The sequence below is a fragment of the Talpa europaea genome (assembly GCF_964194135.1).
Source record: "Talpa europaea genome assembly, chromosome: 9".
NCBI lineage: Eukaryota > Metazoa > Chordata > Mammalia > Eulipotyphla > Talpidae > Talpa > Talpa europaea.
In genome coordinates this window covers 76212259-76235690 of record NC_140076.1, presented here as the reverse complement: position 1 = coordinate 76235690, position 23432 = coordinate 76212259, and the positions used below count along the sequence as shown (strand labels likewise).

The 23432-nt window shown below is 55.9% G+C and overlaps 1 protein-coding gene across 1 annotated transcript; it reads right to left on the bottom strand.

The window, feature by feature from the left end:
* Positions 1-6041: 6041 nt before the first annotated feature.
* Positions 6042-21538, bottom strand: INSRR (insulin receptor related receptor; the record flags this gene model as incomplete). The annotated part of the gene is made up of 22 exons (XM_084242927.1): positions 6042-6285; positions 6550-6684; positions 6816-6945; positions 7229-7388; positions 7522-7632; positions 8125-8354; positions 8519-8571; positions 9217-9322; positions 9533-9695; positions 9779-9915; positions 10133-10353; positions 10432-10473; positions 10610-10805; positions 10897-11064; positions 11453-11691; positions 13710-13836; positions 14108-14325; positions 15196-15340; positions 15564-15706; positions 15798-16101; positions 17658-18209; positions 21454-21538. The coding sequence occupies 22 exons, from the start codon at positions 21536-21538 to the stop codon at positions 6042-6044; spliced, it is 3909 nt and encodes a 1302-aa protein (XP_084099053.1).
* Between the last annotated feature and the right edge of the window lie 1894 nt (positions 21539-23432).

The following is a 23432-nucleotide window of genomic DNA, read 5'->3' as shown; positions in this document are numbered from 1 at the left end:
GGGAGTAAGAGGGCAGAGCAGTTCTGAGGGAGGGCTCGCCAGGGCAGGGCTGGGGAAGAGAGGGGGATGGGAACCCTGTGTGGAGGGTGAGGGCAGCCGCAGAAGCACCACGGTCCACTCTCAGGTTAGAGGAGTGGTTGGGCAGAGGACAGGGGAAGGGGCAGAGAAGGAAGCCATGGCTGGGCTGTGAGCCTGGCCTGTCTGAGGAACAAGGGGAGGCATCGAGGATAATGTGTGGAAAAAGGAACCTCTTGCTGGTGCTGGAAGCCACTGTAGGAAGAGGCTAGTCCTGCCAGTCCTGGAGGGGACGGTGGCCTTAGAGATTTCTATGGCTGAAGCTTACTGCAAGCAAAGGACAAGTGTCCTCCTGGGAGCGGGGAGGGGCTTTGTGGGGAGGAGTTGCCGGGAATCTTGGAGAAAACTCTGCTTTTCTCTCCCTCCTGTTTGCTTCTTATTTCCCCAGCTGGAAACTGCTGGGGTCATAAAAAAAAGTCCTGCCAATCCTAAATTCAGGAAAGCTAACTTGGGCTCAACCCAGAATGTGGGGAACAGAATGTTTTTGGAGAATGTAAATGGGTGAGCTTTTGAGCAGGGGGAGAGAGGTCAGGGGCCTCCCCAGCCTGGCCTTCCCTCCATCACCTGCGCCGGGAGGCGCCTTCTTTTAAAAGCAAACTGCTTGTTTTCACTATATAAATAATACATGTTCTCTGAAAAACATAAGAGAAAATACAAATAAGCAAAAAGCTGATATAAATCATCCACAATCCTCTCTCCCAGATGTATATTTACACTTGCAGATATTTTTTCTTAGTTTGTACATGTAAATGTAAAAAAATGGCATTGACATTATTTGTAGCCTGCTCTTCTCACTTTGCAGTTCATCACGGCCCTCTTTCCATGGCACTAAATGTACTTCTGCAGCATCTTTTTAAGTGATATCACAATTAGATAACAACGACAATAATTTGTATAGTGCTCAAGAGAGCTTGCAAAGCACTTGGTGTCCATTATCTTATTTCAGGCCTTGGCCTTCCCTCATGGAGGTCTTTCCCTCAGGAAATTCTGCTTCTAACACAGGTCCCTGCCTCCTCTGTACCTGTGCACTTGGGAGGGCTGCTGCCCCCCTACCTTAGCCCCCCCGCCCCGCCCCCATCACTGCAATCTCTCTGCAGCCCCACTGTCCTCCTGCCACTTGGAAGCAGTGGCTTTCCTCTCCGTTGCCGTGTGGAGATGTGAATGCTAGCTGGACCCTCTCTTCCTTCGCCACTTCTTGTCTGACCCAGCTGTCAACCGCTGTCCCTTTGTCCACATTCTCCTGCCTCCCAGAGAGGAAAGGCCTCTCACTTCTCATTTTCTTGAGAATCTTATGTAGCCTTAGAATGCTGCCCATCTTCCGTGCTTCCTACCTCTCGCCCGCCCCCTCCGTGCCTCTGCTGGCTCCCCCTCCTGTCCAACCCTGCACCAGGACCAGCCATGCATGGCCTGTGGGGGCGGATTCCTGGTGGCTGTGCAGCCTCAGAAGGGACCCCCCCTTCATCTCCAGAAGAGATCCAGCATGAGCTCTCCCTGTTAGGGTTCACAAGTGGGAAGTGGTGGAGATTAAAGGGGGGTAAGTTAGAAGTCCTGGGGTGTCTTCAGTGCTTCCACTGTGTGTAGAGAGGTCCCGGATGTCTGTCTCCCTGCCTCTTGGTCTCTCTCGCGCAGCTCCCTTTGACTACCTCTCCTCACTGCCACCCCAGCACCCTCCCCTTTCCTGTCCTCCCTGACTGTTGTCTGAGAATGGCTGAGACCCCTGGGGGTGGGGGGGGCAGGGCAGGAGCACGAAGGATGACTTGTGCCCCTGAACAAGCCCCCAATTCTGCCCTAGTATTACTGTCCACATCTTTATCCCGAGAGCGCCTCCCTGCTGCCCAGCCAGCAGCTTACCCGGGCCCCTATCTGTTCTCTTTCTCTGTGGTGGGAGGGGAAGGAAGTTCTGACCTGCCCAGTGCCAGAGGCCATGCTATTCAGATATCCTGCCCTCCAGGGACCAAATGAGGGCCTTGTCCAGACAGAGGTTGCACAGGCTATTCAGCCCCCTGGGCAGGGGGTTCCAACTCTGGCTTTGGAGAAGGGCAAAGACCCCTGAGTTAGATATCCATTCCCAGGCCCACCCGCCCTCCCCACATGGACCCACAATGCCTGTGGTCCTACAGGTCTCCACCAACAGCAACGACACGGAAACTCTTAGCCATGTGGCCCCTCTAGGACCACATGGTTTTGTGGTTCTGCAAACTCTTAGCCATGTGGCCCCTCTAGGACCCTTACTTCAGTCAGAGGTAGTGAGCTCAATCACAAGCTCCTGTCCATTTCCCAGGGCTCCCCACCCGCCCTCTGACCCTGTGCCAGGGGCTCACCTAGTGTCCTTGGTCGGCTCCACCGCACCCTCCAGCCTGGATTCCCGATTTGGTAGTCTTTGCTCTCACTTCCCTTACCCTCTCCAGGGATGGACCCCAGTGTCCACTCACTCGTGACCCCTTTACATCAGAAGGTCCACACTTATGACTCCAGGGTGGCCTCCTGCTGGGCAGCTAATACCTGGTGCCCTGCCATCCATGGTCCCTAGGATTTGGAGGGGCACCAAGGTTCAGGACTGACCCAAGAGCAGGGTGGAATATGACCTCTCGAGTACTCGTGCTCCACTCCCTCCCAGACGACAGCAGGCACCTTGGGTCAGCCTTCTGCTCTGGAACGAGAGCCTGGAGGGAGAGGCACTGTGTACACCCTGGTTCATCCTGCCCCCTCTGAGGCCTGGCTCAGTGGCATAGCTCACCTGACCATAGACCTTATTTACCCCTGGCCCTGGGCCTCTGGGCCTCTCTCCCTGGAGGACCCCAACTGCAAGCTCCCTGACCCCCATCAGTGTCGTGAGTCTGCAGAGAGTGGGGCATGACACGCATAGCCTCTAGGTGGGAAACTTGTCAGGAGGACAAGGGCCTGGGTCGTAAATATGTAATTCTCTTACACTACTCTGTCCCCACTTCACCCCTTCTCTTCTTAGCCAGCCGCAGGTTATTATTATTATTTTTTCCCTGGAATTCTGTCTAGTCCACGGGAGAGGTGGAAATCAAGAAGGGTGTTTCTAGACTCTTTCTTTAAGGCACTGCATTTACCCTTCTGCCTCTGTGGGAGATGTCCTCATTTACTTCCCAGGTCAGCCTACCCTGTCTCTGGCTATCTCTGGGAGAGAAGCCACTTCCCTCCACAAGCTTCCTTTACAGTTGGGAGGCCTCTTCTGAAGCCTCACCCCTCCCTTGTTCCCATGGTTAGTTCAGGTCTTTCCTAGGACACGGCGGCGGCAGAACTTGTCTTCCAGCAGCCCTGCAGCCCTGCGTCCTTCTCCTGAATGTTCTGGGCCGGCCTCACCTACTGTCTCTGGAGGTGGGGCAGACAGGTATTTCGGAAGCTTTCTTTTCTTTCCCTTTCAACCCCTCCTCAAGCTCCTGCATGTCCAGAGGCCGGGTGCTTCTAGAGCATGCACAGCCCAGCACCATGGAGGTCAGGGGGCATGGGTACTAGGGTGGGGGCTTGGCCCTATCGCCTCTCTGGGCCCCGTGCAATGTGACAGTGTGCTCTGGGCGAGTGGACAGGTCTCAGGCCCAGGACTCCTGTGGAGTTTCTTCTCTTTTCTCCACTGGAGCCTCTGAGATCAGCCCCACCAGAGGAGCAAACACCTCCCCGCTCTTCCCTCCCCAGGCTGTGGTTCTGAAAATGACCATTAGGGGTCACTGCTGCCTCAGCCACCAGGGACGGAATGGGCGGCTCTGTGATGGGTGCTGCGAACAGGTGGTGGGGAGAATATCTTCGCTGTAATTGTTCTCCTCAAGATCGCCTTGCACAGCTGCGTGCCCACTCTGCTCAGGCCTGCCTGTGGTTTGCAGGACAGCTCCTGGGGCGAGCAAGCATGCTTAAAAGTGCAAATGTCGGGCCTCCCCGGCGGCGCAGCGGTTGAGCGCTGGGTTGCGAAGCTGCCCGCAGCCGCTGCAGCGCCGGTTCCATCCCCGGCTGCTCCCCGGCCACCGGAGGAGGGTCCCACATGGGCGCAGACCTCTCCTGCCGCCCGCTGCTCCCCTCAGCAGTGTCTTTGGTCCTTGTACCTGTTCTGCTCCCCGCTCTGGCTCTGGTGAATTCTCTCACCCTCCCGCGCTTCTGACTGTACCCAGTGCTTGTATAAACAAATAAACAAATCTTAAAAAAAAAAAAAAAAAGGGCCTCCCCAGTGGCGCAGCGGTTGAGCGCTGGGTTGTGAAGCTGCCCGCGGCCTCTGTGGCGCCGGTTCGATCCCTGGCTGCTCCCCGGCCACCGGAGGAGGGTCCCACATGGCGCGCAGACCTCTCCTGCCGCCCGCTGCTCCCCTCAGCAGTGTACTTCGGTCCCTCTGACTGCTCTGCTCCCCGCTCTGGCTCTGGTGAATTCTCTCGCCCTCCTGCGCTTCTGACTGTACCCAGTGCATGTATAAACAAACAAAACAAACAAACAAACAAACAAACAAACAAATAAATAAATAAATAAAAACATGCCTCTATTAAAAAAAAAAAAGTGCAAATGTCCTCGGCCCTCTTGTGTAAGGCATGTGGTGACACGGGAGCCGTGGCTCTGGGGGCCTTGGCTGCAGGCAACACTGCACAGGATGCCCAAATAATTGCTCAGTTCTGGCCAGCCCCTTTGCTGCCACCCAAGGTTTTTAAGTCACATTTCTGCAACTCTTTCCCTTTAAATGCCCTAATGGACTGGCATAAGAACCTGGAACCTGGAAGGGGCTCCTGTGCCCCTTCAACACACCCAGGGTGTCTCTGTGCTGGGAGAGAATAACTGAAATAACTGGAATAACCACAGGGAACCAGACAGGCTCTGCTCTGATGTGTGTCCCTGCCCGGGCTGGGCTGGGGTGGGGGGTGTATCCAGTTGACTAGTGATGTCAACAAAGGCCCTCCCCCTTGTTCTGTCCACTTCAGATCTGCCTAGCCATGCCCCAGGAAATGCCTGCTCAGTGGAAATAGCAAGGGACAATGGGTTGGTGGGTCTGGGAGGCCTGATACAAAGGTTCCCTGCCGGGCTCAACCACTTCAGGCCGCTGGAGCTGCACACAACAGCAGGATGGCCTGCTTCACTGCCATGGCAACCCTGGCTGCCCAGGTCCTCATGGAGGTGGTGTTTGACAGCAGTGTCTTTATCCTGTATCACCGCCTCGGGGTCACCACCTCAAGTCCCCAAGGAGGGAGGGAGGAAGTTCATTCAGTGTTAACACCATATAGATGGAGAGATAATGGGCTGCCCGGGACCAGGGTACAAACAGACCTCCGCATTTATTGTGCCTTCTCCAGTATTCCCAAGAGAGGCAGGGGGTGGTGGGAGGGCAAGAGTGAGGGCAGGGAGGAAGCAAGGCTCTTAAAGCTTTAGTAATCCCAGGGTGTGAGGGAGATGGAGGGGTAGAGACTGGGAGAAAGGAGGAAGGAGGAGCACCAAGCTTGGGGGTCTCTGGGTATGGTAAGGAAAGGAAATGGTGAGGGTGGGCCTGCAGGGACAGGCTGGGAGCTGCTCACCCAGGTTCCTGGGTTCCTCCCACGCCATCTGGGTCATGGGGCAGGGGTGAGAACCCCCAGAGTGGATGGAGACCGAATCTGGTTGCTCATGTGGCTTCCAGAGGTGCAGATGCCACAGGAGGCCCAGGGCTCAGGGTGGGCAGCCCCTCGCATCCTGGTCTGAGGATGGTCTTCAACCTGAGGGCCAGGGCATCTGTCCATGGCCTAATCTCCACTGCCGTATGGCTTTGCTTACTTTCTCATGGGAAACTCAAGACAACTGAGGAAATTTTCCTAGAGTGAGTCTGTTCATACCACACGCCACCTCCCCCCCCCCAGCCTTTCCTGCTCTTGCTCTCTGGCCTCCTCAGCCACACTGTCCTGGGTGGGGGTGTGAACTTCTGGACATCTCATGCCCCAAAGGTCAGGTCTCTTCCTCTCTGCCAATGGGAGGCCCATCAGCCAGGGAATGGGGTGCCCTCAATGTCCGGGCCCACCATTTTGTGGACTACAATTTGAGGAAGCCTCTCTTTGGGGTTGTAGGGAGTCAGGCTCTGCATTCGTGGGCGGCAGGGAGGCCCGGCCACCCCGGCACTCCGGGCTGTAGTAGAAGGAGAGCAGGCGGAAGGAGGGCCGCAGCTCCTCCTGTATGCTGTCCAGGATGTGGGTGAAGGTTGGGCGCAGGCGTGGATTCTGCTGCCAGCAGCGGCTCATCAATTCTTGCCTGGTGGAGTTGGAGGGGGGCAATCAGAGGGGTCACAGAGCCCCAGACCCACCCCAAGTTCTGCACTGAGCCAGTCAGTGAAACTCGGGGGCTATAGGGGCTTATGTTGAGGAGAGTGATGGGAGAATAAATGGGGCCATAGTGTGGTTTAGAATTGGTGGGCTTGGAGCCGGGCATTGGCGTGAGAAACAGCATTCGAGGAGGCGGGGATCATGGGGTGTCAGCCGGCAGAGCAGGATGAGAAAGCGTAGACTGGCGACTCACAGCTGAAGGGGACAGCTTTCCAACTCCTCCAGAACCCCACCGTCCATGACAAACTTGAGCACCTGCTCATTGGATAGGCCCTGGTAGGGCTGTTCGGCCAGGGTTGCGATCTCCCAGAGCACCACGCCGAAGGACCTGGTGGACACGGAGGAAGGCCTGAGCCCAGCACCTTGTGCATTGCCCAGAGCACCCTGAGGGAGCGCACCCAAACCTCCCTCAGACCACGCCCCGTAGCCCCTGAGCCCTCTGCCCCAGCCAGGCCCCACCAGACATCAGAGTGGGTGGTGAAGATTCCATCTTTGAGGGACTCGGGGGCCATCCAGCGCACAGGCAGCAGCCCCTTCCCGCCCTTTCGGTAATAGTCCGTCTCATACACGTCTCGAGTCATCCCAAAGTCTGGAAAGTGAGGGCAGATGGGGTGAGGGACCCCAAGAAGAACTCTTCTAACCTTTTCACCTCCATAGTCTCCAAGAACTTTGGAATGTAAGGTCTCACGGACCTCAGAGACCATCCCATCCAAGCCCTTCTGCTTCCAAGTGAGGAGACCAAAATTCAGTGTGGGGGTGACTTCAAGGTGGGGGGCTATCAGAGGTATGGGCCAGGCCCTAGTCTCCTGTTGCCTCATTTACCAGGAGTGTCTACTCCTCAGCTACCCTCACCCTCCTGGTGCCCTCTGTACCCCCAATCTTGACGGTGAAGTCCTGGGACACCATGCAATTTCGTGCCGCCAGGTCTCGGTGCACAAACTTGTTGGCAGCAAGGTAAGCCATGCCATCCGCAATCTCCCCAGCCATCTGGATCATGTCTCCTAGTTCTGGCCGTGGGAGCCCAGGGTTGTTCTAGAGCCAAGAGAGGGGGCTGGTGAAGAAGGAACCTAGAGACTGGACTCCTGTCCAAGGACTACTCCCCCAAATGTGCCCAAGTCTTCCCTAACTCCTCAGACCCTTGGCCCGACGTTTTCCTGGTCCCCACCTCTGCCTCGGGCCGCAAAGATCGAAGATGGCTCTTGAGGTCCCCACGGGTCATTAACTCCATGATGACTAGAGTTGGCTGGCCCTGAGACACCACACCCAGAAGACGCACCTGGGTGGACAGAGAGCCTGGTTGCAGGTCCACGGAGGCCCTTGACCCACCTGGTCAAAACATTGACCTGCTGTGGTCACAACCTGACCCAGACATCAACCCTGACCCTAACCCCAGCCATAGCCATAACACTAATCTTGACCTAACAATGACCCTGACCTTAACCCATGACCTTGATCACATCTGACCATCATCCCAATCTTCATGACCGGTTCCACTCTGAGCTTGATCCAGTTATCACTTAATATTGATCTGGGCACTCAGTATTAACCTCCAAACATGACGTTCTCAGCTCTTCCAAGATTATATCACGAGTGTACCGTAATCCTGTTTCGACTTTAATCCCAACCATGACCTTCACTGCTCTTAGGATTCTAACCACAGTCCCCACCTTGACCTGGATAGTGCCCTAATCTCAGCCCTGACCAATCTCTCTTAGCATATGACCTTCACCCTAATTATGACCCTCACAGGTGTGCGACTCTCCCTTACCACATGGTGACACTTGAATGCCTTCATGACCGAGGCCTCCTTGAGGAATTCAATGCGCTCCCGCAGGCTCGCCAGCTCATTCACCGTCTTTAGGGCCACAGGCGTGGACTTCTCTCCAGCCTCCAGTCCTTGCGCCAGCCCCTCGTATACCATCCCAAAGGAGCCCTGGCCCAGTTCCCGGATGATGGAGATCTGCTCCCGAGGCACCTCCCACTCGTCAGGGATGTACACTGAGAGGAGGTGGGGTGCACGAAGCAAGGCTACTGCTCTCTGCCATGCCTCCACCCACCTGTCTCCCAGGGCTGTCTTCTTCAAAGTCTCTAGGAAGTCTGCCTCTCCTCCCTCCCGTGTCCCTTCTCCACACCTCTTATCCAACTCCCACCCCTCAACCTACTATCAGAGGCGCTGAAGTACTCTGGATTCACAGAGGCATAGAGGGTGCCATTTCTGCAATAGAAGGTAAGGGGTCAGGCTGGAAGGGTCTTTAGGAAGGATGGTACAATCTCAGAGGAGAAGGAAGAGGAACATTGCAAGGAGGAGGAAAGTTATGACCAAATCCCAGCCCTAATCAGAGCGGACTCTAAGTACTTTGCAAGTTGGCCTTGGTCCTAGTCTTGGGATCTGGGATCTGACAGGCTGGGATTAGGAAAAGCAGGAGTAGAGTTGCTCCCTCAACTAGTCCTCAGAACCCAGCTCATCAAAGCCTTACTTCCTTCTTGATTCAGACCCCCAGGGGAATCTGCAGCAACATCCCAGGGCATTTCCTGATGTCTCCTGCCTCTCGCCTGGCTTCATTAGTCCTCAGGCTGAGAGCAGTGATCGGCAGTCCTGGTGTGGCTGGACAGGGGCTTCTCAGATGTGACTTTCACTGATAAAATCAGGAAAGTCCCAGGAAAACCAGAATGAGTTGGACACCATAGCTGAAAGCCCCTCTCCTCAGTGCCACCCCCAGGGGGGCAGTTGCTGCTTCTAAGGGAGTTCTTTCTTCTAAGGAAGTGCCGAGTTCTCACTGACCATCCTTCAACTCTACTGACCTTAGGCTGAGGATGCAGGGAGAGGAGGGGGTTGGGAACTGGGGGGACTTGTCATCACCTCTTCTTGCCATAGAGGAAACCGAGAGCCACAAGAATGATGAGCAGCATGAGCCCCACAGGGGTGACAGTGAGAAGGACGTGCAGCCCCCCGGAGTCTTCTTCCTCTGGTGACCAAAGGACAGGATCAGAGGACAGCGGAGCATAGGGTCAAAGACAGAGAAACGGGAGGGTGGAGGACTCCTCTCTTTCTGTAGTGGGAGTTGAGGTTGGGGAGAGGTTGGGGTGAGAGGCCTGTGATTTCCACAATGGGAGATGTGGCTGGGGCCCAGGTGCGCTGTTTGGGTATACAGGTCTGGGACACAGGCCATGTATACCTGGGCCAGGGATATAGAAAGCGACACTGTCTGTCCAGGAGCCGTTGCCAGCCAGTGAGGTTGCCCGAACTCTGGCAGAGTAGTTTCCAGGGGGCAGCAGGGCCAGGTGGACTCCCCCAAACTTGGCATATCGCAGGCGGGACACACACAGCACTGTGGCCTCCTGCGGACAACACAGAATGGCTGATTGGGAAGAGGATGTAGGCACAAATTGGAGTTAGATTAGCGGGTCCCCTGGGTACCTACCTCTCCCAAGCGGCGGTACTTGATTTCGTACTTGAGGATGAGACCATTGGGGTCAGGAGGCTCAAGCCAGCGAAGGAGGATGCTGCTCTTGCTGGCCGCCTCCCAGGCCACCTTCCCGGGAATCCCATCGGCCTCTCCTGTGGGAGAGGGCGTCGACCAGCCAGATTGCAAGTATTTCTTCTCACCTTTATGTTCAAAGCCGAAGGGGTGAAACTAGGAGGTTTGAGGGAGCTCTGGGATTATAGTGACTGGGAGGGATGAGCAAAGCGGAGCTCTGGGGTTAATGGGAGGTCCGATTTACTAGTTGGAGCATTACTGATCTTTGGGGTTGGTGGGGTGGGAAGTGTCACCTACTATGGGGCATGGTGCGCGCAAAGACGAACGTGGCGGCGCTGCAGCCCACGGTGTGCGCTGCGTGGTTGCAGGCATGGATGTCGATCCGGTATTCTGTGAAGTGGCGCAGGCCACTCAGCACCGCTCGCTCCCGGGGCACTTTGTCCTCCTGGATCTCGAAATCCGAGCTGTTCCCTTCAAGCCGGATGGCTTCCGCTGCCCGGCGATGCCGCCCGGAATCCCTGGCGGGGGGGACAGGACCCGGAGTTCAAGGCCCCGCCCCTAGACCACGCCCCTCACCCTGGCCCGCCCCCGCTCACCTTTGAGGGCTCTTGTTGATGGATGTCACCTTCCAAGGGGATCTGGAGAGGCCAGGGAAGCCCCGGTCAGGCGCTTGCCCTCCACTGCTGCGCCACCGAAACTGACCCCAACGCAGGCCCCGCCCACAAACCCCCTCCCCCGAGACCCCGGCCCCGGGCCCGCCAAAGCCGGCCGCACTTGGGGATGGTGATGGCGTTGTGCAGGAAGTTTTCAAACTTCTTCTGAAACGAGGCCTCTTGCGCCTCCAGCGGTGTCCGCGCCTGCCCAGGAGGTGGGTGCTGGCAAGGACAGCAGCCGGGCTCCATCTGGGCCTCGAGCTCCCCGTCTTCGCGGTAGAAGCGGGGATCATTGTTGCTGGTGGGCAGCCGCAGGCCTGGCCCCGCGGCGGGGAAGGAAGCGTTAGGTCGGCGATGCGGGCGGCTCTGAGCCCTGACCCCTCCCGCCCGCACCTCCTCCGTGCGCACCGCGGTGGCAGTAGTCATTGAGGTAAAGGTCGCCATCCTCTGCCAGACGCTGCCACAGCACCATATAGTAGGTGATGTTTCCGTTGCGCTGGGTCGGTGGTTTCCAGCGCACCAGCAGGTGGGAGGAGGAGTTGGATGTGGAGATGACGTCCTGGGGTACGGTGGGCGCTGGGGGTATAAGTAGGGTATAACTGAGGGGCTGCAGACTTCCCACCCCCTTTCAATTTCTGCCTCATAATGGACCCCTCTCTCTGGGGTGGGTTCTAACCTATCTCACCTGAGAAATAGGTGACCCTCAACCTCCCCTTCCTAGACCTCAGCATTTTGTCCATGCCTGATCCCCCAAAGTCCCCAGAGTTGGCTCAGTTACTCCATCTGCACTCTTCCACCTCTAGCATCCCTAAGATCTAGAAGAACGCCCCCTATTCTTAATAGGACCCAAGCATCTGAACTTCCAGCCTCAATGGGCCCAGTGTTCAGTGACCCAGCATTCCTATTCTCACTAGAATCTAGGTCTTCTAGCTCCCATTCCCTCCAAAGGCTTCATTCAACTTACCTGCAGGCAGGGTTCGGAGGTAGATAATTGGGCTCTGAGCTCCTTGGTGGGGGCTGTCCTCAGCAGTGGTCAGTGTGATGGCCCGCACGAACACTGCATACTGTGTCCAGGGCTTGAGGGGTGCTAGGGTCACTCCTGGCTCCTGGGTGCGACTTAGGGGCAGTTCCACATCTAGCAGGTTCCAACTCTGGGTCCCACAGGCATCTGGACCGATGTACTCTGTTGCATTCTGGAATGGGCTGAAGACCCCATCCCTGGAGCTGAAGGGGGGCTCAGCCCCACTCCCTTGTTCTAGCACCCCACCCCATCACTCTGAGATCATCATGGACATTCTTCCAGTATGCATGAGAGCAAAGCTATGAGTCCAGTTACTACTTGGACCCTGTGATGAAATATCTCCTTATCCTTTAGCAGGTAACATTGAGTTCCAGTCTCAATGTGTTTTCAAAAACTCTTGCAGTGTATAAATGAAACTAGAATTTGGGTGTGGGAGTTTCCTCTCCCAGGAAAGGCAAGTGATGAGATGAGATTATCCCATTCTCCAGAGACAAGATTACCTGGAACCAGAGCTAGGAGACCACTGTCTTCCTAAAGACAGACTATCTTAACCCTGGCTCATGAATGGATTTTAGAGGTCGATGAGCCTCTAAACTAGAAGCAATGTGTATGAGTGTTTTTCTAGGGAGGGAGATCCTAGCTTTCATCAGCTTCTCAAACATGTCCATGATCCCTAATGGCCAAGACCCACTTCCACAAGGGGATGAATTGATACCAGAGACAATTACCTGGCTGCCTAGAGGCCAGAGCAGGAATAGGGCCTGGGGCCAACACTGGCTTCAGGGGTAAAAACTATCTGCCTGGAGGAGATAGCTCTCTCAAGATAGATCAAGCAGAGGATATGCCACATCACATTGATGTTTGGGATACTTGTTTCTTTGGAGGTGGGCAAAGGGATGTAATTCATGCTGAGCCAGGGGCAGAATTTGAGGGGTGGTCAAAAGGGATGGCATAGGGGGAACTTGAGGCCCAACTGGAAATTTTTTCCCTTGTTGGGACTAAAAGTAGATAGTCCAAGAGGAACTATGGGTATGCAGAGTGGGTGCCATGGTACAGGTGCTTTGTAGGCATGCCACAGCCACGGCGTGGGCCAGGGTCTGCTCCCGAACTGGAATTGAGCTAATATCCACAGTACATGTCTCTCAGAGAGCACAGTTTCAGAACACAGTCACAACTGCACAGCAAGACAGTGATGTTAGGGGGGCTTCTGGAAGGATCTCATAGTTCTCTCCCTTTATCCCAGAAGCACTGTGTATAGCGGGCACATGGTGAGCTGCAGAACCAGGAGTGTGGTTAATATTGCAGTGCATGGACCAGCATATTCAGCATACTTGGGTAGTTTGTTAGAAATGCAGTCACGGGCCCTGCCCAGGACTAAGTAAAGGAGATTCTAGAGGGGAGGGCAGGGATCTGCATGTAACAAACTCTCTAGCTCCCCCACACTAGAGACCTACCAAGGAGGCCTGTGACCCCTCGAGCAGGCCTCCATCATTGACTCCCTCCCCTCCCTTCCTCCCAGGTCAGGCCCCTGGGAGGCTAGTAGGCAGCTAACACCTGTCAATTTTAATTCATAGGAAATGCTTGCAAGTAGGGCCTTCTATCTACCCCATGGGCTGTACTCCTTATTCCTGCCACCCCAGCCTGCTATCCCAAATCCATCTCTCCCTCCTAATCCCTTCTAAGGATTTCTATTTTTCATTCCTAGCCATGTTTTTGGAGAAGTCCTTCCTGTGGTCTAACCACAATCCCTGCTGTTATGGTCAGTACATGCCAAAGAAAAGAGTGGCTGGTCCTTGGCTGTCCCTGCTCTTTCCCTCCCTCAGGCTTTAATTAAATGCTGGCACAGCTTTTCATAAAACTGACCAAATTAGTGGGTACTCCCCAAACCGCTGCTGGAGCAGGAACATGTGGTCAGTATAGAACATTAGCATAGTGAATTGAAGTTTAATTACCCAAGTCTTCCTAACAGGGCGGGCGCCTCTCCTGGACTCTCAGAAGGCCCGCCTGTCCTCTCCATTTCACTTCATGAGGTGAAACTGAGGCACCCAGAGATGAAGATGAGGGGAGAGGCCAGACTTAGGCCCTACAAAGGGGGCAACTTGGGCCTGGCCCTAGCGCTATGCCTTCAGCTGCCTGGAGGGGTGAATAAAGGGCTGGTCGGGCTCTGACCCCATCCCTCGCGGCCACGCCCGCCACTCACGACTCCTTGTAGTACACGATGAAGCTGAGTAAGTCGCGAGCAGCAAGAGGCTCGTAGCGTTCCCAGCGCAGCAAGATGCTGTTGGCCTCCGTCACGTTGGACACGAAGCGCAGGGTTCGAGCCTGACCTAGGTGGGGTGCGGGGCAGACACCTGATCTCTACGGTCCTCACCACCCACAGGAGCCGCCTACTTCCAAGCCCCTCCCCCGACCTCTGGCCCTATCCCCAAAGCGGTCTCTGCAGAAAACTTAGCACCCGCCCCCCCCACCCCGCGCCGGGTGCAAGTTTCTGCTGTTTTAGTGTGGCTGTCTGCGTGTGTGTGCATCTGGGTGTTCCTTGGGGTCCTGTGGCTCAAGGTGAATGTGCTGCTTGCTCTGGGATGGGGGCTGGGGCCTCACAGGCTGAGTGGTCTCCTCCGTTGGTGCGGGGGTTGATCTCGGCTTTGTTTTGCCGACCCCGCGTGCCGGTCACCTCCTCCAGGCGGTAGATGTGCTCCAAGCAGAGGCGTGGGTTGAAGGCGAAGTAGATCTTGCCCACTGGAATGGCGAGCCCAGTGGCTACCCAGGACCCTAATTGCTGCAGGTTCTGGTTGTCCAACACATACAGAGTGTAGTTCCTGGGGGAGGCCAGGGGACCTTGCTCTGCATTGGAGTGGGGACAAGAGGTAGGGAAGGGAGGGCCTTATGGGTTCCCCCTGGAGGGGCTTGCGGGGGGGCACCAAGGAGAAGGAACATTCAGTAGCCCACTTACACCAAGCACACATGGGGTATCCCTCCACACCCACACTGTCTCACTACCAGGAACTTGAGGTCTTGCAAGTCACTCATGCTCTGTTTTCCTCATCAGTGAAATGGGGTGAACAGCTCTTTGCTTCCTGTCTTCCCTCATCTCACATTCCCTGAGCACCTGCTATGTGCCAGGCTCTGCTGGCTTGGGGGACACAGGGAGGAGTAGTACTCAACCTAGGGCTATGTATGCCTCTCCAGCTGGAGTGTGGGAACCCCAGGGGTACATAGCAATGTGCTAGGAGAAATGAGAAATGACTTGGCTAGATGGTAATTTAAAACATTATTTTTATTTAGGAAAATCCTGGCTACGTTATGGGTAGATGGTCAGAATGGGTTTCAAACCCAGGCAATTTTGATGTGTCATTGGGAGAGGCAGATGAGAACAAGGATAGCCAACCCAGGTAGAGCTGTTGAAACTATAATTTATATAGCATATATTGTGTTCCAGGCACTGTTTTAAGTGCTTTATACATAACAATTTAAGTAATATTTATAAGAACCCTAAGAAATTAGTGTTAATTAACCCCATTTTACAGATGAGAAAAAATGAGGACAGAATACCCAGTAATCTACCCAGAGTCACACAGCTAGAAAGTAATAGAGCTGATTCCAGAGCCCAGTGCTCTTCACCACTGGGGAATTTTGGGGAGTGGATGTGCTAGAGGGAGCTGGTCAGAGACCTGTTTCTGACCCCTTACCCATCCACCATGGCATCCCCCCGGATTAGTTTGAGATTCTTGAAAAATCCCAGGGACACGAGGGCAAAGGAGTGCTTGATTTTCAGGAAGCCAGTGATCGTCTCTACCAGGCCCAGGCTGTGCTGCAGCTCCGGCTCCAGGTTGTCTGGGGATTGGAAGACAGGGTTGGAGCAGGGGCAGCGAAAGTGATGGGTCCCACGGGGTGTGTGTATGTGTGAGAATTTACTGGGAACCCAGAAAAGGGGAGCCCTTGGAGGTGGGACCAAAAGAGTTGGAAAATGGAACTTTAGCTGGTTCATTGTAAGAGGCGTGGCCAGGAGGCGAGGCATGGTCGGGGAGGAGGGCGTGGCCCTGGGGAAGGTACTAACAGCCCTGGCGAAGGTTGAGGATGAGGCTCCCCTCCACGTGGGTGCAGCCCACCAGGTCCTGCGCAGCCTGGACGGAGTCGATGGTCTTGGTGCCCACCTTGCACTCTTTGGGGCATAGCCCCTCGCACTTGTGGCAGAATATGCTAGCAGGGGCAAAAGGAGGTTGTAGCATAAGCCCTTGATCAGTGCGGTCCTCACTGCTCCCAGGAGGCCTCCTGTCCATCCTACACTTACCTGCTGCCATTACGGGTGAAGCCTGGAGGGCACTGGGCCAGACAACTGCCCTGGTGGATGCCGAAGGTGGAGGCACGGCCAGGCACAGATCGCAGGGTGGCACAGTGTTCGGCTGTGACACAGCGCCAGGACTCATGCTGGTAGGTGCCTGGGGGGCAGACTGGGAGGCAGGCGCCCTGGAAGTAGAGGTGGCGGCACGCAACGCAGGTCCGGGGGTCTTCTGGCCGGCTACAGCCCCCCAGACATTCTATGTGGCAGCACTCACCTCCAGCTGTGCAGGCCAGCCCAGGGGGACAGGGACACACTGTGGACAGAGTGTTGTGTCAGGCGTTACTCATGCTCCTTGGGTCTGCCCTTCCCCTCCTCCTGGGGTATCCCTCCAGTTGAGATGACACTGGGTACTGGCTGCTTCTCTCAGAGGGTGACCTCTTCAGGGCAATGACCTTGGTCCCTCTCTGTGCTCCACAGTGCCTAGTCAGGGTGTCAGACTCTGGACAGAGCAGTGACTGTGTCTATCGTGGCTGCTGCTGTCCTGCCTAGGCCTGGTACTAGGTGGGCCTGGGGGCAGATCATGCTGACAGTGTCGAGTGAACCAGCAAATGTCTCCCCACCAGGTTAAACTGGGCCTAGGAATGTGTGGAATGAGGAGGCACCACTGATGGTTTTACCCCTGCTCCTGCCTACCCTCCTCCCTGTTCAGTTCTCTGCCCTAGGTGGGAGGCAACCCCAAGCAGCCATGGCCAGGTTTGTGGCTGGGGACCCAATGGCCTGGGAACTCCGCACAGTGGCAGCTGGGTGTCTGTGGGAGCGATGCGTGTGGCGGGGGTCAGCCAGGGTGTGTTGACACTGTACACGGGAGAGGCCTTGCAGCAGCTGTGTTTACAGCCAACAGAGAGGCATCAGGGAGGTGGGGCCCTGCGGATACAGCAGGGATCTAGTTACTCTTCTGGCCTGATGTTAGGCCCTCGGGTGAGGGAAGCTAACCTCCAGGAGCTGGGCAGAAAGAGCCTCAGGTTGGGAGAACCCTAGATCTGCCCCTAGCCTCCGCAAGGTCTTCCTTCTGCCTCCCATAACTTTTCATTTCTTCCTCCAACCAGCCCGCCTTATTCCACTCTCCCTTTCCCTCTCCCTTCCATTTCCTTTAGTCACATCTTGCTTCCTAAAGAAAATCCCACCTTACATATTTATCCTCTCACCCTGCCCTTCCTCTGTCACCCCCTCCTTTCTACTCCCACCCAGCTCTCCACCTCCTCATTATAATGCTCCAGCGAGCCTCGCAGCATGTCTCTGTGCTCGGCCCCTTTTATCAGGAACGTGCATGCTGCCAGGCCAGGTGCTGCTCTAGTGTTAAGAGAGCTCATTCCTTATAACAGCACGGTGGTCATTTTACAGATGAGACGGCTGAGGCGTAGGTAGGCTAAATGAACACAGACGGTAAGTAAGGAAGGAGGAGGAGGAGAGAGGAGGCGTAAGTCAGTCAGTAGCGAAGCTGAGATTGGAACCCAGGCCGTCTAATGCTGAACTCAATCACCACCCCGCACTGCCACTTGGGCTGCTGCCTCTGTCAACTCATACCTACCCTTTGTCCCCATGTCTCCCTTATACACGTCCTCTTCCTTCTTCATGACAACCTGTGCTGTCTGTGCCAGCCCCCTGACTGCCTGCGCTACCTCACTTACTTCACTTCCTGAGCCTCGTTTTTCTCTTCTGTAAAACAGGAGGAACAGCAGTCCTCATGGGATGCATGAGGATTAAAATAAGCCCCGGTGGCAAGTACTCACCCACACCATCCGTGGCCACCTAGTACTGTCTGACTGACCTCCCTCTACCCCCTGAGTTATGTTCCCTGCCAGTGCCTACCTCTCTGGCAGTGGCTGGAGGTCCAGCACCTGTAGTCGGTGTGCCCGCTGAAGGTGGTCCTGGCACAGGGCTCCCCCGTGGCGCCCAGCACGCCGGGGCACACATCGGCACACTCCTCACCCAGCTTGTTGCCCACAATGTGGTTGGCACCAGGCGAAGGCTGCAGCAGGCCCCAGTCAATGGTGGAGAGGTGGCAGAGCTCCTGGTTCTTCTCCACACGCACGGCCCCCCGGAGCACAGCCCCTAGCGCTGGCAGCCCCACGTCCCGCAGGTGGGGCATCTCGAAGATGACCAGCGCGTAGCCCAGGAAGAGGCGGGTGCCGCGGATGACTGCTAGGTTGGGAAAGAGGTCGCGCAGGCTCTCCAGGCCATAGACTCGGAAGAGCAGCAAGTAGTCAGTGACCTGGATGAGGCGTGGGAAGCTGAGGCCACGGAAGTCCTCCCCGGTGGCCGTGAACATGAGCAGGATCTGCAGGTGGCCCTCCACCACGCTGCAGTTCTCCAGCTGCCGCAGCTCGGTGACCTCTGAGCGGATGTCCAGGCTCGGGCACACTGGGCACAAGTGGCAGGCCGCCGTCAGCACAGCCGGGGCCAAGCACCTCCTCCTGCCCCCCTGAGCCACACTGGCTGTAGGATACTACATGGCAGCTGGCTCTGCTGCAGGTGTCGGGGGATCTCCACCCTTGGGCTCACCTGCATCTCTACCAGAGGGGCGAAATGGGGCAAGAGTGAGCTCCCAGCCTCCCCTCCCAAAGCCACTTCCCTTTCTCTGTTGAGAGCTTCATTCTTACAATCAGGCCCCAAACCTAGTCATTCTTGACTCCTTTCTTTCTCTCGTTCCCTCTTGACCTCCCCCACTTCCTTGGGTTCTATATTCACAAATATATCCAGAATCTAACCTCTTGTCAGTACCTTCACTGCTTTCCCCATATCTTTCCCTGGCTTTATGGCAATGGCTTTTCCTGATGCTCTTTCACTTCTGCCCTGGTCTCTGCTATGGGCTATTCACTTCTCTAGAGCCGGGGCAATCTTCTCAAAACACAAGTTGGATCATGTTCCTCCACTCCTCAAAACTGCCACTGGCCATCATCTCACTGATGTAAAAGCTAAAATCCTTGTCACACAGCCTCTAAGTTCCCCGAAGTTGCTATGGCTTCATCCCCTTTCTCGCTCTTTCCAGCCACAAGGACCTCTGCTGTTCCTCAAACGAGTCAGTCAAGCTTCTGCTTTGGGATCTTGCTTTGAGATCTTTGCACCTTCTGTTCCCTCTGGCTAGCACACTTTTCCCTCTTTGTGACCCCCTCACCTCCTTAAACTCACAGCTCAAATGTCACTCTCTCATGAAGGCCTTCTCTGATCATCCTATTGAAAATTGCACCCCTTCCTGTCCCCCTTCTCCCTTCCCCACTCCTGTGTACTTAGTTTTTCTCTGGGTCCTAAGCGCCTGCCTCCAGACATGTACTTAGTTTTTCTAAGAATTAACATATTAGATAACTCTTAACTAATATGTAATTTACTTATATGTATTTTGTTGAAGCTAAGCCCCAGAGGGTAGGGATGTTTGTAAAATTCGTTGTTGCATTCCGGTACTGGTATGGTCCCTAGCAAAAAATTGTCACTCAATAAATCTTAAATGAATGTGAATGAATGAATGAATGAATGAATGAATGAATTCTGTGACTGGGAGACAGCCTGACTTTCTTCTCCAGTCCTAAGGGGTCAGATGCCTGGTCCCTACACTTATTTACTCTCAAAGGGACATTTCATGGCTCCCCATGATCAAAAACTAAAAGTTAAATTCTTCAGTCTGACATTCCAGAGTGCTGATAAACTGGTTCCCATTAATATCTCCAGCCTCACAAAGGTACCTTGACCTGAAAACACCCTCAGCTCTTGTTCTCAGATCAAGCTCCACCCTTCCCAGCTGTCTGGCCCTGAGTTAATCACTGCCCACTCAGGTCCAGCAGCACTTACCCACACTCACCTCACAACACCTGGGCACTGTCCCAGTACTGCTGTCTATGTCTGTGCCCACCTCCAAGAAGGGGCCTCCTGAGAGCAGGGTCTTGTCCCCCAGGGTGATGAGTGCAGGGCTGGAGCCACTGGGAACTCAGGGCCTTGGACATCTGGATCCCAAGTCCACTCCTCCCTCGGGGATCTGGCTTCTTTAGACCCTGTGCCCCAGCCCCACTCCCTTCTTCTTCCAGAGTATCTAGGACCACTCCCCTAGGTGGTCTGGTCACTAAACTCACTTGCTCCCAAGGGTACCTTCCCTGGTTCCCCACTGGGGAAGATTCAAGACTGAATTCTTCAACTTGACATCCCAGTTCTGCTAACCTACCTAGCTTCTACTTCTTTCCTTCCCACTAGTCCCCATGACACCACATAGACCCAGGCCACCCCCAGAAGGTTGGAGGGAGGCGGGCAGGCAACACTGCTCCCTGGGGCTTACTTCATACCTTCTCTGTTGTTACTGATAGTCCTACGCCTGGCTCTGCCCACCAACTCTGTGTGTGTGTGTGTGTGTGTGCGCGCGCGCGCGCGCGCACGCGCCCTCAGCTACATGCGCATGCACGAACACACAAGAGAGGGAGAGAGAACGAGAAAACACTTCTAGGCACTCCAGGCAAAGGCCAATCAGGCTCTATGAGGCAGATGGGGGTTCTCTCAGGCGCCCACATACCACTTCCCATCATACCCCTGCCTCTCTAGGGCTCCCCTGATGGGAGTCATTTGGAAAAACAAACCTGCAACCTTCACAGATTAACCCCTGCCTGCCTCCCTCAGGCCAGGGCTGGACGCAGAGCTGCGCTGGGAACAGACATCTGGGTCCCCTGACCAAACAGCAGCACCAAGTGCCCCCCCCTCCACACCTTGACATGCTCCATCCTGACAACCGTGCTCTCTGCTGGCATCTGCATTGGAGTGGAAGTGAAGGAGGGAGGGAGGAAGGGAGGGAGAGGGGGAGGGGGAGTGGCTGTGCCCAGCAGGTAGTGCCTTTGTGACTACACCCTTCAGGAATTTGCATCCCCTCAGTCTCTGTAGCAAGGGGAGACTCTGCTATATCTGTGGAAGCCCCTAATCTGAGGGTGTCACTCCTCAGGAAGACCCAGAGCCATGGATACCTGAGCTCCCTTAGTCTGGGAGGGGATGGTAGGATTGGGGACAGGGGCATCTTTTCAGTCTTCAGCTTTTTCTCGCTTTCCCCACTAAGCTCCCAACACCTCCATGAGGGCCACTTAGTCTGCCTGGCCCCTCCAAACCCTAGCACTGGAAGTGTCTAACTTGGGGTACTAACCATAAGCAGCCCACTTCCCTGAAGAGTGGGCCTAAGGACTGGGAGACCTGGGGCAGGGTCTGGAGGCAGGTGCTCAGGACCCCAGCTCACTTCACCTTGCAATTCTCTGAGGCCAGCTCCCAGAGTGCAGGTACTGAACAGTGCCTAGTTCTCAGCTGCCGCCCCATCCCAGCCCCTTCCTAGTCAGTGGCCCTAGAAACAACCTCTAAGATGGCCCCCACCCCCACCCCACCCTCACCCCCATGTTGCTTTTCATTCAGTCTTTATGGGATGTTGGTTTCACCAAGTGGAATGTTCCCTCTCATCTCCCAGGGAACTGAGAGAAAACACCCTGATGTGGAGAATTAACTGTTCTTCCTGGTGAGAAGTGCTGAGCTCTAACCCCAGTCTTAACTGTGCAGTCAGTAAAGTGGATGTGTTGGGCTGGGAGCTCCACCCCTACTGGCTGGGGTGGAGATGGGGAGAGATGGGGCTCAAGGAGACAGTGTGGGAACTCACCCTTTAGTGTGTCCAGGCCAAATCCCAAGGAGAGGAGGATCACAAGCAGGCATGCCACCCATGGCCACAGACGGGGCACTGTCATTGTCCCAGCCCTGCCTCGCGCCCAGTCCCAGCTCTCTTCCAGATGACTCCAGGGAGAAGGGTCTGACAGGCCCTCAGGGTGCACTTCAGAGGGGAAGGGAAGAGGTGGAGCAGAGCAACAAGGAATCCCACATAGAGGTGGCTGGAAAGGGAAACAAGGAGAGAGCCACAGAGACACAAAGAGGTGCAGGCAGCTGGAGAGAGACTCAGTGTCAATCCAGAGACTGAGATAGGGACAAAGATGCTGACTGGGAGAGACTCTGAGAGTCGCCTCAGAGGGAGAAAGTCACACAGGTGGAGTCCTAAGCCAGTCAGCTCCAAGGGCGGAGCAGAAGTGGGGCAGGGGACGGAAAGGAGAGCAGGGGGGACCCTCCCAGCCCCTGGGACTCTCAGGGCACACTGGGCTCCCAAGTGCCAGCTGGCTGCAATGGCCGCAACATCTCTCCGGAGTGCAAGCAAGGCTGCATCCAACTGTCACCCTCCCCGCCCCCAGACAAGTGGATTGGTTAGCTGGGATCGCTGGGTTCTTTCCGCCCCTCCCGCCAAGCCAAAATATTTAGCCTGACAACTGAGGGGGGCCAGGTCTGTTGGGGGAAATAAGGCCAAACCACAGGGGGATGGTAGGCCAGAGCTGAACCGCCCCAACCCCGCTGTGATAGGAGGGTCCTCCCAGCCCGATGTGGACTTCTTTCAAGGGGGGCTGCAAGGCCCAGTGGCAGTGAGCAGCCGGGAAAGGTGGTTGAGGATTCTGCTGTCCAGTAACTTCCAGAAGCCAGGAGCCGTGGAGGCATCTTGTTAAAACTGTATAGAAACGAGAACATTGTCTCGGAGCCCGGTCAGCCTCCCAGAGGGCGGCCACATCATCTAAGTTTCAGTCCCATTCAAGAACAATGGTTCCGACCAAAATCCTTGTGGCAGAGCAGGCACTCCTTGGGGCTCCGCCTCTGTTCCCTGAATTCAGGCTGCCCAGTCAGTCTGTCCGTCCTGTCTCCGGGAATTGGGGGATAATCTGTGCTGGGCCCCGGCTAGTGCGCTTTGTGAGGGCTTCCTTTGCCTGCGCCTCCCCTCCAAGAGACTCCTCCAGGGCCCCTCTTTTTTCCGCTGTGCGGCCGGCCGGGCGGACTCCTGCAGCTACCAAGGCTTGAGAGGTGGGCGGGACGAGGATCTGTCTTCTGGCGCCTTGGGTGCAAGGGATATCGAGGCTCTCTGGGTGCGCAGCCTCCTAAGGGCCTCCTAGGATCGACGGGTCCCCAGCTCCACCCGCGGGCGGCTCCCGCGTCCGAGGAGCTAAGAGAAGATCTATTAATTTCTCAGCGGGGAAATCGATGCTCTTGTCAGAGGGCGATCGATGCCAGCCTAGCTCGGCTTGGCCCTGCCCGGCCTGGGGGCCAGCTCTAGCTGGCCTGGTCAGGGGCCGACACTGGGCGTCTGGGCGCAGCGCCGCAGGGGCCGCAGAGAGCACCCCTGCCCGCCGGGGCCCGCGGGAACGCACACCTATGAGCCCGAGCTTCTAGCGCCACCCTGTGGCCTCTGCTGGAAGTCGGCTGCAACTCGGCTCCTGGGCTTCCTTCTCCCACTGTTTTGGGGCGACACCTTCCCTTTCTCTGCCGTTTCTGCTTTCCTTCCCCAGGTCCCGTTTGCTTTCTTTCCGGCCCTCTCCCTTCACATCCCGGGGCTTAGAGACGGTTTCACTTAGTTCACCGCAAGCGACGCTGCCCACTCCGTCAGGCGCGCGCCGAGAGGAGGGAGGTCTGAACCTGGGGGCTGACGGGGTGACCTAGACTGCGAGCCTGGTCCAGCTCCGTCCTCCGCCCTCCCCCAGATGCAGCCGCCTCAAATTGGCAGCAATCACCTATCAACGTCCCGGGCCCCTGGAACGCCTCTGGAGCGTTCTG